At 48.0% G+C, this 18,124-nt stretch overlaps 1 protein-coding gene across 3 annotated transcripts in view; it reads left to right on the top strand.

Annotated features, from left to right (window-relative positions):
• Window positions 1-18,124, top strand: part of ylpm1 (YLP motif containing 1) — a 155,579-nt gene that overhangs the window by 67,099 nt on the left and 70,356 nt on the right. For all 3 annotated transcript variants that reach the window (XM_072493210.1, XM_072493217.1, XM_072493202.1), the window contains exon 5: window positions 15,238-16,283. In XM_072493210.1, the coding sequence (XP_072349311.1) occupies window positions 15,238-16,283 (1,046 nt within the window). The remainder of the gene's footprint in view (window positions 1-15,237; window positions 16,284-18,124) is intronic.

Raw genomic sequence — 18,124 nt, 5'->3', positions numbered from 1 at the left:
CTGATGGCTGGGCGTGTCCTAGGTGGTCGTTGGCCTGCTTTGTTCTGGTCTCCTCTGGCGCCGGGGTGTCTGCCTTAGTATTGGTTACTCTTTTGTCCCCGGAGCTGGGCCATTAGTATGCTAATGGGTTTGCAGTTTTGGTATTGTCTGGAAGCTGCGGCTCCTATATGCAGACAGACCCTGAACCTGCTTGTTTTCTCCGTATTGTCCATTTCCCTGCAATCTTTGCAAAGTGTCCATTTTATAATTGGGAAGTGGCCATCCCAGATGGGTACATACCCTCCTTGTGATCCTCAAAGTGAAGCGCGAAGGATCACATTACCGCATCGTCTTCGTTCTCTGACCAAGCAGGGCACCCATAACCACTTCACGGACTCTATACTGCCCTATCCTATGAAACGCAATTTTTACCTAAAATCATTTTACTTACATACATCATTATAAAACTCTACGGGCCGCTATGACATTCAGGTATGCATTTCAAAATTTAAAAACTGGAACCTTAAACTATCCTCTCTCGAACAATCAACAATAATTCTACAACACTTTAAATGTACAAATAGCAGCAACACAAGTTTCTCTGGCTTGGCAGTCAAGCACAGAGGTTTACATTTCTTTATTGAACGAACAAAACACACATAAAGAAAAACAGATGCACTTTAATTCATTCAAGTGGTTGGGGTTTGGTGAAGACCGAAAATAGGGGACCTAAACGTGTATACAGGGGTGCGAGAGCGGTAGGCTCTCCTTCGCCATTTTCTGAGTCTAAAGTGTCTGCACGACACTGCAGAGTATTGCCAGTACTAAGAGTGATTCTACTATGTACGATAGTGAATATCAGTTTATAAACTTATCACACCTTGTCGGTAACTGTCTCGGGGGTAACTATCTCGGGGTACAGTGTATGGCAGGGATGGGAATCATTCACGGCCTGTGTGGTAGGGGTCAGGGGGGTAGCGTCCACACGCATTGAAGGGATCCCGCTAAAATCCAGGTGAAAAACGTGAAGGTCTTCATCTTTCCTTTCGTCGGTCTTCTTTTCTTCCTCTGGGGCTCCTGAGGTTCTGGAGATCTATGGACATAAGCATATAATATGTTATTATCTTGCTTAAGATCTCGTATGTCTGTCTGCCTGTCCTTTGTTGCCAATTACCCATTATAATTGGTCACCATCTGTGACTCCCTCATTTAAAAAAAAAACAAAAAACGAATATTTGGACAAGACATCCGAGAAAAATACTGACATAGCACGAACCGTCTCGCAGCCTGTGCGATCTACCATCCTAGTGTTTGAGGATGTAAATAGCATATGGAAGCAACCTAAGGGTCGCCAAAAACAAACCAAAGAATTTCGAACTGAAAGTGCCAAAATGGGGTGCGTATGGGCCGCGGCGCGTAAGAAATGGGTGGACTCCCCGGGTAAGACGGTGACCAGTGCCGTTTGTGCTCTACCCGAGCGTAGCTGACCAGAGAGGGGGTCCTCAGGCAGGGCCGGGACCAGTGCCGTTTCTCCACTACCTGAGCGACCGGAAAGAACAGGCAAGAATATGGTCGCTGTGGGGGGCTGCCTCTCGTGATCGAATCGGAAGAGTAGCTATGAGTGGTGTCTGCCGACAAACTAGATCCTCTGAACGGTTGTCTGTCGACAAACTAGTTCCTCTAACAGCCATTGGGCGTAAAAAGGGTGGTGGTGTGGGGCCATGAAAAACCTTCGAATTCACAAACAACAAACATGTACGTTAAACAAACAAACATACAACAAACATGGTGCAGGTTCCATCAGAAAGGACACCGTATCTCTCCATCGGTTTCTTTTTTCCATCATGTGGACACCTCATTGTTCAGTAGCGAACAGGGTCACAGAGGGATTTGTTTGGTGGGAGTCAGACTCTCTGTCATCATCTTCTCCCGGCTGCCATACTCTTGACTAGAGTAGTTTGGCTAAAGCTGCTTGGGGTGAATTGGGGTCCATCTCATCATTCCAGGTGAGCCTGAACGAATTGTCTCGGTGCCAGAATAGTGTGTCGAGGTTGGAGCGACTAGGTTGTAATCCGTAATCGTCGGGTGGTGGGTCTGGGTCAGGGGCTTTGATGTATGTGATTTTGAAGGGGTCACTGGAATCATGCTTGGATTCGCTGGGAGTGGGGCCTGGTGCAGGGGTGTAATCATAACGTGGTGTGCTGTGGCTGTCGTCATTGCTGTCGCTATCACTGTCGCTGTCGCTGCTGGTTGAAGGAAGGGAGAGGCGGAGTCGTGCCTCTGGGGGTGGAGTTGAAGATGTGTCTGAGGATGGGCTGGACTGGCTGGGGGAGGGTAGGAATACATCATCTGTGGGCTGGGCGTGCTCATCTGCTGCTGCGAGCAAGATGTGGTGTGCATGGTTGTTCTGCGAGCCATAAGCCTTAAGCTGATTTATGTGAAACCCCGCAGACTTGCCATTGGGATATGTGATCTTGTATACAGAGGGGCTTACTTTGTCCGAAATGGAGTACGGTCCGGAAAATTTGGTGGAAAGGAATGAACTGGGGTTGTATAGGGAAAGCATCGCTTGCTGCCCTACTACAAACTCGGTGGCATGTCCCTTTTTGTCGAAACAAGCTTTGCTTTGTTTTCTCCTGGTCCCAAGTCTCACAGCTGCTGCGAGCTGGGCTGCCTTTATATTCTCAATTAACTGCTGTACAGCATTTTCATGCGTGAGGGCGGTGACTGCGGGGCCAGCCAAATCCAGCCCTAATAAATACTCTGTCCCTTTCATGGGGCGTCCGGTCATGAGGTTGTGGGGGGTGTATCCTGTGGACGTGGATACCGTGTTTCTTAAGAACATTAAAGCAAATGGGAGAACTGAATCCCAGGTGCTGTTGTTCTGTTGTATCATTTTCCTGAGAGTGGCTTTTAGAGTTTTGTTCATCCTCTCTACAATGGTGCTTGACTGGGGATGGTTGGCTATGTGAAACTTCTGCCTAATTCTGAAAATTGTGAGGACGTTTTTCATTACTTGTCCTATAAAATGGGAGCCTTGATCGGACTCTATACTGCGTGGGAGGCCCCACCTTGTAAAAATGTGCTGTGTTAGGATTTTAGCTGTTGTTTTGGCCGTATTCGTTCTCGATGGAAAAGCTTCCACCCATTTTGTGATGGTGTCGATGACCAGCAACACATACTTATAACCATTTCTGCAGGGGGGTAGGGGTCCTATGTAATCTATCTGCAAATTCGTCCAAGGGCCATTAATGGGGCTGGTGTGACTAAGCTGAGCCTTTCTTGCATATCTGTCCGGATTTTTCAGGGCACAGATCAAGCAAATTTCAGTGTAGTGAGTAACATCAGCTTTTAAATCAGGCCACCAGCAGAGAGGTCTGAGGTGGGTTAAGGTGGGTTCAATGCCTTGGTGTCCATGATTGTCATGGAACTGACAAATAATCTAGTTCCTGTCCTGACTGGGAACTACATAAATGCCGCCTTTCAAAATCTCACCGTCATGTGTGATGATTGTGTTCTTAAACTTAGCGTATGGGGCTGGGAAGGTTCCTTTTAAAACTTCCCTGAGTTTTTCATCTTCCTTCTGGGCCTTTGCTAGGTCCTGAATGTTGGTCTCTGAGACCTGAACCGCGTGTACTGGGATGCTCTCGGGGAGGTTCCAAAAGTAACCATGTCTGGAACCTGCCTTCGCTCGGGCGTCTCTGCTTTAACGTTACCAGGGTGGGGAGCACGGTGATGACTGCGAACCTTAATTATGCCATATTTCCTATTTTTGGCTGTCTCTAGGATATGCCGGAGTAATGGGGCTGAAGGTAGGGGCTTTCCATCTGCGGAAACGAATCCTCTAGTTTCCCACAGGGGTAGGAATTTTGCTAAACTATTACAGACATATAAACTGTCCGAATATATGTCTGCTGGGGTCGGAAACGAGTCAGGGTGGTCTACAATGTAAGCTATGGCTGCCAGTTCTGCTGCCTGCGAGCCTAGATGTCCTGGCAACTTTAGTGAAATCTCATCAAGGGCACGTCCCTGCACGTCCTCTACATAAATGCCGCAACCGATGATTCTCTTTCCATTCACAACTGTGGAGGAGTCATCCACATAAATATTCGGTGGTGCCACGTGTCTGTGGGCTGGCGTCTCTGGGGTGTGTTACCTGCTTTCCCGGGAGCTGACTTAGATATAAATGGGCCTTTGTTGTGTTGTGTGGTGATGATCTCGCACTCATGTGGGGTACCTACATATTGCAAGTTGTCGGCTAGGAACGTGTGGGTCTTGGTTCTTTTTACTTTAATGTCCCGTCCCTGTAAAAGAAGGGTCCAACAGGTTGCGCTATTTGGCTGACTGCGCCATCTTTAAGTCAACCGTCTAATAATAGCTGTGTTGGGGTGTGTTCAGTGAGAATGGTGATGGGGTTGAGTCCTGTAATGTAGGCGAAGTACTGTACTGCCCAAAAAACTGCGAGCAGGTGCCTTTCGCAGGCAGAAAATCCTTGCTCGACAGGATCTAACACGCGTGAGGAGTATGCCACGTGGCGTAATTGGTCATGGCGTTCCTGGAGGAGCACGGCCGAAATGGTTCGGTCGGTGCTTGCAACTTTGATTGCGTACGGGGAAAGTGGATCTGGGACCTGAAATTCGGGGGCTGCGCTGAGGGCTCTTTTTAAAGCATCCACCGCATCCATGTGCTGTGGAAGCCATTTCCAAGGTGCCTGCTTCTTGGGGAGTTCGGATAGGGGCGCTGCTGTTGTGGCGAAACCGTCTATATGGTTTCGGCAGTTGCCAACCAGTCCTAAAAATGACTGGAGGGCTGAGACATTATGGGGAAGGGGAATTTGACGATCGAGTCAATTCTCTTTTGCTCGATCTCGCGTTTACCATGAGTGATTACTGTACCCAAGTGAATCACTTTTTCTTGCAAAATCTGGGCCTTCTTGGGGTTGACTTTACATCCAATCTGTTTTAGGAGTCCGAGGAGTTCGGCGAGAAGCGAAATGTGCTCTCCCTTTGTGTCTGTCTGTAGTAGCAAGTCATCTACATACTGGACCAGACAATCGGGTCGAGAAAATTTTGCTAGTCCATTTTGTTGCTAACTTTTGGTTGGTTCAATTGGCTCTGTTTTGTGACCTTTGCACTAGAGTCGCCAGGTATCTTTATGATACCGCCACGAGGATAAAGTTCAAGTAATGATCAATAACTCAACACACGGACTTCCGGGTGCGGCGATGACCAGCTGAGTCGCACATTTCGGCAGCTCCCTGTGAAACGGACTTTTGGGCTCTTGATAGGAGCCCCAACGGCAATTTTGACGGCTAAAAACACTGTGCGGTAAACCAGAAGGGAATCCCCCCTGGATACGGATGGAAAAAGGAGGGGGAAGTGGCCAGATTGCAGTGGATCCTTTAGAACAGCGGCAAGGAAGGCAAGCAAAAACCAAGATGGCGTCGGAAGGTGGCAGTTTAACATGGGGCCCTGAACAACAAGAGTTCTTGAAATGCTGTGTGGAAGAGATCAAAAAGGAAATGAAGAAAGAGCTGTTGGCCCCGATACTACAGGCGATCGAAGGACTAAAGGAGGAACAAAAGACCCAGGAGCGGGAGCTTCGGGTCGTGAAGGCAAAGGCAGCCGAGAATGAGGACGATATACAGGGCCTGGTGGTGAAGACGGAGACGCAGGAGGCACATCAGAAACGATGTGTGGAAAGGTTGGAGGCACTGGAAAACAACGCAAGGAGGAACAACCTGAGGATTCTTGGTCTTCCTGAAGGTGTGGAGGGAGCGGACGTCGGGGCATATGTGAGCACGATGCTGCACTCGTTAATGGGAGCGGAGGCCCCGGCAGGTCCGTTGGAGGTGGAGGGAGCATACCGAGTGATGGCGCGAGGACCGAGAGCAGGAGAAATTCCCAGAGCCATAGTGGTGAGATTCCTCCGTTTTAAGGATAGAGAAATGGTCCTCAGATGGGCGAAGAAAACTCGGAGTAGTAAATGGGAGAACGCGGTGATCCGCGTTTATCAAGACTGGAGTGCGGAGGTGGCGAGAAGGAGGGCGAGCTTTAATCGGGCCAAGGCGGGGCTTCATAAAAAGAAGATAAAATTTGGAATGCTGCAACCGGCAAGACTGTGGGTCACATATCGAGAGAGGCACCACTACTTTGAGACGGCGGATGAAGCGTGGAATTTTATTGTGGAAGAAAAACTGGAATGAGCGGGTTATTAAAAAGAACGTTCGAACAAAGTGGTGGGGCGAATGTGGGGGGCAAAGAGGGGTTTTATGTACTAATCCTGCGTTGTGGTAACTTTTCTCTCTCCCACAGGTGGTGATGGGGGGAGGAGGGGAGGTGGAGGAGATGGGGCGTTGGCCATGGGAGGCGGGGCTGAGGGAGAGGCGCGGGCTTGGTTCCCGCGCTATGATAATCATGGCGGGAATAGAGAAGCAGGAAGGAGGGGGCGTCGCACGGTGCGAGCCGAGGTCACGGGGGGAAGCCGAGGTCAGCCAGAGTTTGCTGACTTCTGGGAGCAACATGGGGGGAGTAATTACGCTAGCGGGGGATCTAGCGGGGGGGGGGGGTGGGAGGGGGGAATTACTGGGTTGCTGCTGCTGGGGAGAGGGGAGCTGGTATGGGAGAGGATGGGCGGGGGGGCACCGCCTGGGGGAGATACAGCTGCGTGGGAACCGGGTGAGGAGCTGGAAAAAGGTGATGGCTAATCGACAAGGGGGGGGGTAGGAAGCCCCCCAACTCGGCTGATCACGTGGAACGTGAGAGGGCTGAACGGGCCGATAAAGAGGGCACGGGTACTCGCACACGTTAAGAAACTTAAGGCAGATGTGGTTATGTTACAGGAAACGCACCTGAAACTGATAGACCAGGTTAGGTTACGCAAAGGATGGGTGGGGCAGGTGTTCCATTCGGGGCTAGATGCGAAAAACAGGGGGGTGGCTATATTAGTGGGGAAGCGGGTAATGTTCGAGGCAAAGACTATAGTGGCGGATAACGGGGGCAGATACGTGATGGTGAGTGGCAAACTACAGGGGGAGACGGTGATTTTGGTAAACGTATATGCCCCGAACTGGGATGATGCCAATTTTATGAGGCGGATGCTAGGACGCATTCCGGACCTAGAGATGGGAAAGCTGATAATGGGGGGAGATTTTAATACGGTGTTGGAACCAGGGCTGGATAGGTCGAAGTCCAGGACTGGAAGGAGGCCGGCAGCAGCCAAGGTACTTAAAGATTTTATGGAGCAGATGGGAGGTGTAGACCCGTGGAGATTTAGCAGACCTAGGAGTAAGGAGTTCTCGTTTTTCTCCTATGTCCATAAAGTCTACTTGCGAATAGACTTTTTTGTGCTGGGTAGGGCATTGATCCCGAAGGTGAGGGGAACGGAGTATACGGCTATAGCCATTTCGGATCACGCTCCACACTGGGTGGACTTGGAGATAGGGGAGGCAACAGGAGGGCGCCCACCCTGGAGAATGGACATGGGACTAATGGCAGATGAGGGGGTGTGTCTAAGGGTGAGGGGGTGCATTGAAAAGTACTTGGAACTCAATGATAATGGGGAGGTCCAGGTGGGAGTGGTCTGGGAGGCGTTGAAGGCGGTGGTTAGAGGGGAGCTGATATCAATAAGGGCACATAAAGGGAAGCAGGAGAGTAAGGAACGGGAGCGGTTGCTGCAAGAACTTTTGAGGGTGGACAGACAATATGCGGAAGCACCGGAGGAGGGACTGTACAGGGAAAGGCAAAGGCTACATGTAGAATTTGACTTGCTGACTACAGGCACTGCAGAGGCACAATGGAGGAAGGCACAGGGTGTACAGTACGAATATGGGGAGAAGGCGAGCAGGTTGCTGGCACACCAATTGAGGAAAAGGGGAGCAGCGAGGGAAATAGGGGGAGTGAGGGATGAGGAAGGAGAGATGGAGCGGAGAGAGTGAATGGAGTGTTCAAGACATTTTATAAAAAATTATATGAAGCTCAACCCCCGGATGGGAGGGAGAGAATGATGGGCTTCTTGGATCGGCTGGAATTTCCCAAGGTGGAAGAGCAGGAAAGGGTGGGACTGGGAGCACAGATCGAGGTAGAAGAAGTGGTGAAAGGAATTAGGAGCATGCAGGCGGGAAAGGCCCCGGGACTGGATGGATTCCCAGTCGAATTCTATAGAAAATATGTGGACTTGCTCGCCCCGGTACTGACGAGGACCTTTAATGAGGCAAAGGAAAGGGGACAACTGCCCCCGACTATGTCTGAAGCAACGATATCGCTTCTCTTAAAGAAGGAAAAGGACCCGCTACAATGCGGGTCCTATAGACCTATTTCCCTCCTAAATGTAGATGCCAAGGTCCTGGCCAAGGTAATGGCAATGAGAATAGAGGAATGTGTCCCGGGGGTGGTCCACGAGGACCAAACTGGGTTTGTGAAGGGGAGACAGCTGAACACGAATATACGGAGGTTGTTAGGGGTAATGATGATGGCCCCACCAGAGGGAGAAACGGAGATAGTAGTGGCGATGGATGCCGAGAAAGCATTTGATAGAGTGGAGTGGGATTATTTGTGGGAGGTGTTGAGGAGATTTGGTTTTGGAGAGGGGTATGTTAGATGGGTGCAGCTGTTGTATAGGGCCCCAGTGGCGAGCGTGGTCACGAATGGACGGGGATCTGCATATTTTCGGCTCCATAGAGGGACAAGGCAGGGATGCCCTCTGTCCCCATTATTGTTTGCACTGGCGATTGAGCCCCTGGCGATAGCATTGAGGGGTTCCAAGAAGTGGAGGGGAGTACTTAGGGGAGGAGAAGAGCACCGGGTATCTTTGTATGCGGACGATTTGCTACTATACGTGGCGGACCCGGCGGAGGGGATGCCAGAAATAATGCGGATACTTGGGGAGTTTGGGGATTTTTCAGGGTATAAATTGAACATGGGGAAAAGTGAGTTGTTTGTGGTGCATCCAGGGGAGCAGAGTAGAGAAATAGAGGACCTACCGTTGAGGAAGGTAACAAGGGACTTTCGTTACCTGGGGATCCAGATAGCTAAGAATTGGGGCACATTGCATAGGTTAAATTTAACGCGGTTGGTGGAACAGATGGAGGAGGATTTCAAGAGATGGGATATGGTATCCCTGTCAATGGCAGGGAGGGTGCAGGCGGTTAAGATGGTGGTCCTCCCGAGATTCCTCTTTGTGTTTCAGTGCCTCCCGGTGGTGATTACGAAGGCTTTTTTTAAAAGGATTGAAAAGAGCATCATGGGTTTTGTGTGGGCCGGGAAGACCCCGAGAGTGAGGAAGGGATTCTTCTTACAGCGTAGCAGGGATGGGGGGGGGCTGGCACTACCGAGCCTAAGTGAGTATTATTGGGCCGCTAATATTTCAATGGTGAGTAAGTGGATGGGAGAGGAGGAGGGAGCGGCGTGGAAGAGATTAGAGAGGGCGTCCTGTAGGGGGACTAGCCTACAGGCTATGGTGACAGCCCCATTGCCGTTCTCACCGAGGAACTACACCACAAGCCCGGTGGTGGTGGCTACACTGAAGATTTGGGGACAGTGGAGACGGCATAGGGGAAAGACTGGAGCCTTGGGGGGGTCCCCGATAAGAAACAACCATAGGTTTGCCCCGGGGGGAATGGATGGGGGATATGGAATGTGGCAAAGAGCAGGAATAACGCAACTGAAAGATCTGTTTGTGGATGGGAGGTTCGCGAGTCTGGGAGCGCTGACCGAGAAATATGGGTTGCCCCAAGGGAATGCATTCAGGTATATGCAACTGAGGGCTTTTGCGAGGCAACAGGTGAGGGAATTCCCGCAGCTCCCGACACAAGAGGTGCAGGACAGAGTGATCTCAAAGACATGGGTGGGGGATGGTAAGGTGTCAGATATATATAGGGAAATGAGGGACGAAGGGGAGACTATGGTAGATGAACTAAAAGGGAAATGGGAAGAAGAGCTGGGGGAGGAGATCGAGGAGGGGCTGTGGGCAGATGCCCTAAGCAGGGTAAACTCGTCGTCCTTGTGTGCCAGGCTAAGCCTGATTCAGTTTAAGGTATTACACAGGGCACATATGACTGGAGCACGGCTCAGTAAATTTTTTGGGGTGGAGGATAGGTGTGCGAGGTGCTCGAGAAGCCCAGCGAATCATACCCATATGTTTTGGTCATGCCCGGCACTCCAGGGGTTATGGATGGGGGTGACAAAGGTGCTTTCAAAAGTAGTAGGAGTCCGGGTCGAACCAAGCTGGGGGTTGGCTATATTTGGGGTTGCACAAGAGCAGGGAGTGCAGGAGGCGAGAGAGGCCGATGTTTTGGCCTTTGCGTCCCTAGTAGCCCGGCGCAGGATATTGCTAATGTGGAAAGAAGCCAAGCTCCCGGGGGTGGAGACCTGGATAAATGACATGGCGGGGTTTATAAAGCTAGAGCGGATTAAGTTCGTCCTAAGGGGGTCGGCTCAAGGGTTCACCAGGCGGTGGCAACCGTTCGTCGAATACCTCGCAGAAAGATAGAAGGAATGGGAAAAAGAAGGCAGCAGCCCAGGATCGGCGGGGGGGGGGGGGGGGGACCAGAAGGACTCTCAGGGTTGTTAATATATACTGTATAGTATGTATAGGTCGTTGCTACAGATAATTATGTATTGGACTGTTAAATTATATTTTTGGAGAGTGTTACTTGTGACAAGGCAGTTGCCAATTAGGGCTAGTTTTCATTTTTGTTATTTATTATTTATTCATTTTTTGTTTATAAAATAGGTCATTGTTATTTGTGTTGTTATAATATTGTGTAAAGGATGCACAATGTACTGTGTTGGTTGACCAAAAATGTTCAATAAAATATTTAATTAAAAAAAAAATAACTCAACACACCAATTAGTAAGATTCCAATCAATACACATTTATTATACACAGTAAATTGCTACTCATGCATAAACTCTACTTTCTAGGCTATTTCTATAACTAACAGGCCTATACTTAGCTTTGGACTGGCCCACCACGTCAGGGGAACATATGGCCTTTTGTTCGGGTTCTGAGTCTGCGGGATTCAAAAGCTGGTATGGACTGGTAGCTAGGAGCGCCTATCTCGTAGTGAGCGTTGACTTGAGACTTAGTTTCTTGGAGGCCGCTTGGACAATTCACTCTCTGGTTGCTTTGCGTTGCTGGGTGACCCTGTCAAGAAGGACGATTTGAACTTGGGGGCTTTACTTTATAGTCCCCAGGGGCTTCCTGCCCTTCAGGGCGGACCCCGTACCTGGTTTCAAGTGATTGGACTTTGTTCCAATCACTTGGTTCGATTTCTCCAATGCTGGAGCGGTTCCCTGATCGTTGGGCGGTCTTTAAGTGTCCATTAACCTCTTTTGTGTTGGCTCCTCCTGGCGCCGAGGAGTCTGGCTTGGCTTTGTTTACCTTAAAATGTTTCGATTGTTCCCGGGGATCGCTCATTACTGTGTAGATGGCTGCTACATTACTATGCAGATGGCTGCTTGTATCGATGCTGTCTGGGTTTCTGCAGAGTCTAATACACAGTAAACTTGCACCTGCTAGTTTTTGCCTGTGTTGGCTGAATTTCCCTTCAGCCTTTGCGGTTCTCCATTTTAAGTCGGGAAGTGGCCAACTCAGGTGGCTACAATTTGCCAGCTGCCGGTGGAAAATGGAGGGGGAGTTGTGGAAGCCTTGTGGAAGGCACGTCCGCGTATATTATCCCTGGAATGTAAAGGCGAATTTGTACTGCTCGGCTATTCTGTGTTGTCGCGCGTCCTGAAGACCCGAAGATCAGAGGCTGAATGCCCTTGACTGCTGAAGTGTTCCCCGACTGGAAGGGAGCACTCCTGCCTGCCGATTGTAGCGTGATGTCCGTTCATCCATTGTCGCAGCGTCTCGCCAATGTACCACGCTTTGGTACATCCTTTCCTGCAGCGTATGATACAATGTTGGCTGAGTTGCACGAGTATGTACACATACCTGGTGGGTGGTGGTCTCACGTGTAATGATGGTATCCAAATCGATGATCTGGCACATATTGCAGAGGTTGCCATGTCAGGGTTGTGTGGTGTGTTCGCTGTTCTCCTGAAGACTGGGTAGTTTGCTGCAAACAGTGGTCTTTTTGAGGTTGCGCGGTTGTTTGAAGGCAAGTAGTGGCGGTGTGGGGATGGCCTTGGCAAGTTGTTCGTCTTCATTGAAGACGTTGGGGACTACAAAGGGCACTCTCGGTTGTGTGCTGTGTTTGTCTTCTGAGGAGGTCAGTGCTGTTTTTTGCTGTGGCGCATTGGAACTGTTGATCGATGAGTCGAGCGCCATATCCCGTTCTTACGAGGGCATCTTTCAGCATCTATAGATGTCTGTTATGTTCCTCTTCATCTGAGCAGATCCTGTGTATACAGAAGGCTTGTCCATAGAGGATGGCTTCTCTAATGTGTTCAGGATGGAAGCTGGAGAAGTGGAACATCGTGAGTTATCCGTGGGCTTGCGGTAAAGCGAAGTGCTGAGGTGACCTTCCTTGATGGAGATCTTGGCGAACATCTTGCGAAGGCCATCCCCACACTCCAACTACTTGCCTAACTTTAACCTGGTGTTGTAAGACTTCTTACTGATCCCACCCAGTCCAATGCCGTACAGTAGTGATCTGTGGTTCTGAGACTAGAGGGATATTTTGATCTGGCTTAGATAACTTTTTCCAATAAAGATTGGTATTTATTACTTTAGATCTCAAATGATGACACCATTTTTAATGGAGTCTCCTTCATTAATTAAGTATCCCAACATTGAGCTTCATAAATATTCAACAGTATCATAATATTACATCAGAATGTTTGTTTTTGTTCTATTTTATAATTTGCCCCATCTCCTAATCTCTTGTGTTGTGCAAGGATCATTTAGAGGTCTCCCAAACCTTTGCCAATGAAGCTGTCAGGCAGTCACGGAGAAATGGCCTAAGTTGTCTGAACCTCTGATTTTCCTTGATTCTTACAGTAAAGCATTTGGCTATATGTCCTGGAACTTAGCTTCATTTTCTAAGCACATCACAAATTAATAAAAGTGTGCATTAAAGTTTGTAAACTGAGGTAGGCTGAATTATTAGACTTATATGATTGAGGTGATATATTTCACTTAAGTATGTGAAGTTTTCCTAATCAATTCTTCTGAAATTACATTTGAATTATTAGTTAGATTGGGCCTTCTATTCATTGGCAGCAATGTACTAAGAGAATATTTGTTTTGAACAGAGCTTTTGAGATATATGATGAAAGAGAAATATTTGAAATTCAGTAATTCGGTTTAGAAAACTGTATGGCAAAATGGGACTTGAATGCGACATTTTACCGCTAGCATCAATCTGCATTGAGAGAAGCAGGGGATGTCTGTCAGTACTGTTGGATTTGTTCATTGTCACGTGTACCAGAGTACAGTGAAAAGTATTCCGCTTGCAGCTCAGACAAATCATTCCGTACATGAAAAGAAAATACATAATATGGCAAATAAAAATACCCAATATAAATACATAGACACAGGCATCAGGTGAAGAATACACGAGTTAGTACTACTCGGTAGAGAAGTGAAGTCCATAAGAGGGTCATTTAGGAGTCTGGTAACAGAGGAGAAGAAGCTGTTTTTGAATCTGTCTGTGCGTGTTCTCAGACTTTTGTATCTACTGTCCTCTGGAAAAAGTTGGAAGAGCAAGTAAGCCGAGTGGAAGGGGTCTTTGATTATGCTGCCCGCTTTCCCCAGGCAGCGGGAGGTGTAGACCGAGTCAATGGATGGGAGGTGGGTTTGCATGATGGACTGGGCTGTTTTCACAACTCTCTGAAGTTTCTTCCGGTCTTGGGCCAAGCAGTTGCCATACCAGGCTGTGAAGCAGCCAGGTAGGATGGTTTCTATGGTGCATCTGTAAAAGTTGGTAAGAGTCAATGTTTATATGCCAAATTTCCTTAGTTTCCTGAGGAAGTACAGGATCTGTTTTGCTTTCTTGGTTGTCGCGTCAACGTGGGTAGACCAGGACAGCTACTTGGTGATGTGCACACCTAGGAACTTGAAGCTGTCAACCCCGTTGATGCAGGGGTGTGTACAATACTTTGCTTCCTGAAGTCAATAACCAGCTCTTTAGCTTATAAATAACTATAAATCAGTGCAGTCACACATGGAATCTCGACCAGCTGGCAGATGTGTTCACAGACATCTTCAACCTTTCCCTACTCTGTCCCGAGGTCCCCACCTGCTTCAACAAGACCACCATCATACTGGCGCCAAAGAAAAATCAGGCAATGTGCCTCAATGACTATCGTCCGGTGGCATTGACATCGATTCCTCCAGCAAATCATCTTTCCTCACAGCTGTGATTGCCGCTTTAATAAATAATGTAAACTCCTGCTCTTGTTAAAAAAATGTGCTTCATAAACTCTCAAAGTTCTGCAATCAGGAATGTTGAGCTGCCATTTCAGCAATATCGATATCGTATTTCCAAGCATCCATCTCTGCCCTCAACCCGTCTGCCTTAATCACTAGATTTGTCACGTTAAAGCTTGTCCCACTAAGCATTGAATAAACTACCTTCTTGCTGTTTTTCAAGCTTTTGCTTTCTCTGCCTTCAATACTTGATTACTAATTTCCTGTCTTCCACTGTCTGGGTGAAGAAATATATCCTCATCTCTGTCCTAAATGTTCTACCCCATATCCTCAGACTGTGACCATTGGCTCTGGACATCCCCACCATCGGAAACTTAATTCCTTGATCTGCCCTGTGTAATCCTGTTAGAAGTTTATAGGTTTCTATGAGATACCCCTTATTCTTCTGAACCCCAGCAAATACAATCTTAACCGATTCAATCTCTCCTCATACATCAGTCTCGCCATCCCAGAAATCAGTCTGGTGAATCTTCGCTGCACTCCCTCTGGAGCAAGAACTATAAAACAAGATACAAACGAGCCCCTAACAGTCAGACGGGAGATAAGCCAAATATATGGGCAAGTGACAGAGGAATGCAGAAACAGTAGTCGTGATTTTCAACTACCCTAATTCAGACAATTATATTAATTAACCAGAGTTAAACTATGTACTTGTCCAAAATATTTGTGTTCGATAAGCTTCTGATGTGATTATTAAAATACTAGGTTTTTCAGAGCAAGTCAGCTTTGCAGATATCTTGGTCAGTATTCTTTACAGTGATCAGTGTTCAACATCTAGGCTAACTTTCACAGAGCAAAAATATTTTTAAGTGGAGGAACAAAATGTCAAAAGTCTTAAGCGAATAATAAGACTTAATTGTCATGCGTTTCTTTCTTTTTTAGTCGATGCCTCTGGAGATGCAGCTGAGACACCTAGAGATGCAGCAGCAACAATTTATTTCTCTGTATCAAGAATGGCAGCGACAGTTCCAGATTTGGAAGGCACAGCTCCAAGCCTATCCCAACAAAGATCAGCTCCAACAATATGAAACTCAGTGGAATCAATGGCAAGAGCAAATGGTATCCACAAACCATCACTTCCAGGAAAGGGTGGATGCTCTCAGAAATGTTCAACAGCAATTCATGAATAGTCAGTCCCAGAGTTATTTAGGAACTCCGTCAAGCGGGCTGATGTCTCAAGCTCCACCGCTGCCTCCAGCCCCACCTGTGGGATTGCCCCCTACACCACCAATGACTGGTTCTTCTGTGGCTTCAACACAAGGAGTGGAAAGCTCCCCTGCCGACCCATCATCTTCAGAACCAAAAAGTCCGCCTGTCTCCTGGGCGCCTGCTCTGGTGTCTCAGGTCCCACCATCATTATCTCAAGCCCCACCACCGGTTACTCAAGCACCTCCGCCAATGACAATGATGCCTCCGCCGATAAATGTGCCACCTCCACCAATGAATCTGCCTCCTCCGCTGATGACTGTGCCTCCTCCACCGATAACTATGCCTCCTCCGTCGGTCTCTATGGCTCCTCCTCCAGTCTCTATGGCCCCTCCTCTGGTCTCTCTAGCCCCTCCTTTGGTCTCACTAGCTCCTCCTCCAGTCTCTATGGCCCCTCCTCCAGTCTCTATGGCCCCTCCTCAGGTCTCTATGGCCCCTCCTCTGGTCTCTCAGGCCCCTCCACCGGTCACGCAGACCCCTCCACCAGTGACTCAAGCCCCTACGCACATTTCTCAAGGCCCTCCGTCCGCATACAGGACTGCTATTCCAGTTTCTCAGAATACTGCAGTTACCACAGAACAGAAGAGGCCCTTGATTCCAACACCACATGCTGAAGTAAAAGTGTCTTCTTCAAGTTTAACACCACACGACAATCGATTTGGGATAAAGCCATCTGAACCATCACAAAGTGGACGGTGGTCTGAAGACTTCAGAACTTCACGGTAATTAAAATTAGTTTATGTGTATGTATATAAAAAGAAGCTGGTTGTTCTGGTGCAAACAAAACACTCAATTTTAAATAGAGTATGGTGTGTTACGATCCCAGCTAATATAATAACTGGGCGGGAAGATCCTAGCATGAACCCTTGACTCAAAATACCGTCACTTTCACTTCTTTTATGGAATGTAGAGGAACAGAGACGCAGGATCACTAATTAGTTTTAACAACAAGGAAAAAAACTTCTATTACATGTAGAAAAGGTTAGATTATAACACACTATTCTTACTCCAACCTTAAATTAAATTCACACAGATTTAAAGATTAACAGGGATTACAAAGTGCATCTTAAACTACAATTTCTCATGAACACAAAAAATCCCTTTTAAGAAAGCAAGATGATTATCTGCTCTGGACCCAAGTTAATGTCTGTCGTTTTCCTCTCCGAATCCCCCAGGTGATTGTCACATGAGAACTTCCAAACTCCACCCCCAAAAACACATTTTAAATTCTTCTGTCATAATTATGCTTTCTCATGGCGGTTGCATTTCGAAATCCAGTCCAGATTTTACAAATGACACTTTCAAACAAAGCTTCCGCTCAACTTTTAACAACAAATCCAGTCCAGGATTTCTCACCAACCACTTTAGGATATTTTAGTCTTTATCGCTGTGCAAACTGCTCACAGTTGCTTTAACTCTGAACTCCCAGACTGTATTGGAATGACATAAACTGCTTCCTCTGCCACTGAAGTATGTTGTCCCGCTTTAAGTCTAGTTACTGCGATTGTCTCTTTGACTCAGCGCACTTTGTTTACTTGTCCTTGAATTTTTCTGAAAAATACCTTGGTCTCTGTTCACTTAACCTGAGTCGCCTTATACTCTTTCTGTCCTGAGTCCCTGGTTATCTGGACTTGTAACTTGTATTTTAGGAAGCTGGTCTCTTTGCAACTCCCGTCCTGTCCAGTCCTTCTGGGAGAGTTGAGAGATGTTGACTCCCCGAGACCCTGTTTCCAACTGCCCTGGCTTCCAGTTAAAACTAAAACAAAGGAAGTTGGCCTCCTATTCCTTTTTTAAAAAATGTTTTTATTCTCCATTTTCACATTTTCCTTCAAAACTTACACTCCACCCACAAACAGTAAACAGTAACAAATACAAAATCAATCCCCTTAACAATAACAACGATCCCATCCTCTCACCACCTCAACAACAACCCACCTGTCAATATATGCATCCAATAAAACAAAGGAGAAAAAGAAAAAGGAGTCCGGGACCGCCTATGGTCACCATTAATCTATAGAGTCCACTCCCCTCTTCCCCCCCCCCCCACCCACCCCCCCCCCCCCCCCCCCCCCCCATACTCAACGCCATCCAACCTCTGAAAGAGTGAAAGAGTACCGTACATGATACCCAAGAGTTGTAAACACCCCTCCCCCTCCTCTCCAACTCCTCCCGTCCACTGCCTCTTGTAAAACTCCTCCCCCCAACCTCGGTTCCTTACCCCCAACTTTCCACCACGGCTAGACCACTCGGACCCTGTTCTGCCAGGCTCCGATGGCCGCAGCCCCTCCCCCCACCTCACTCCCGTTCACTGGCCGGCTTAAACCGGCCAACATGGAGGCCCCCGCCCGGGTCCCTTTCCCCCTTGCCCGGCTTATGAAAGCCCAGAAATTCCCTTTTAGCACACAAACCCCGCATATCCACCTACACCCCAAAGAGCCCTCATTTCAAGTGAAAGTCCCATCACTTCCCTTCTCCAAATATATGCAACATTGGCTCCTTTAGCCCATACACCCGCACGCAGTGAAACAAAAAAGAAGAAAATACAGTCATGAGGTTACATCGG

This window comes from Scyliorhinus torazame, chromosome 2 (assembly GCF_047496885.1).
Source record: "Scyliorhinus torazame isolate Kashiwa2021f chromosome 2, sScyTor2.1, whole genome shotgun sequence".
Classification (NCBI taxonomy): domain Eukaryota; kingdom Metazoa; phylum Chordata; class Chondrichthyes; order Carcharhiniformes; family Scyliorhinidae; genus Scyliorhinus; species Scyliorhinus torazame.
The sequence above is the reverse complement of the archived record's forward strand: the minus strand, read 5'-3'. Positions and strand labels throughout refer to the sequence as shown.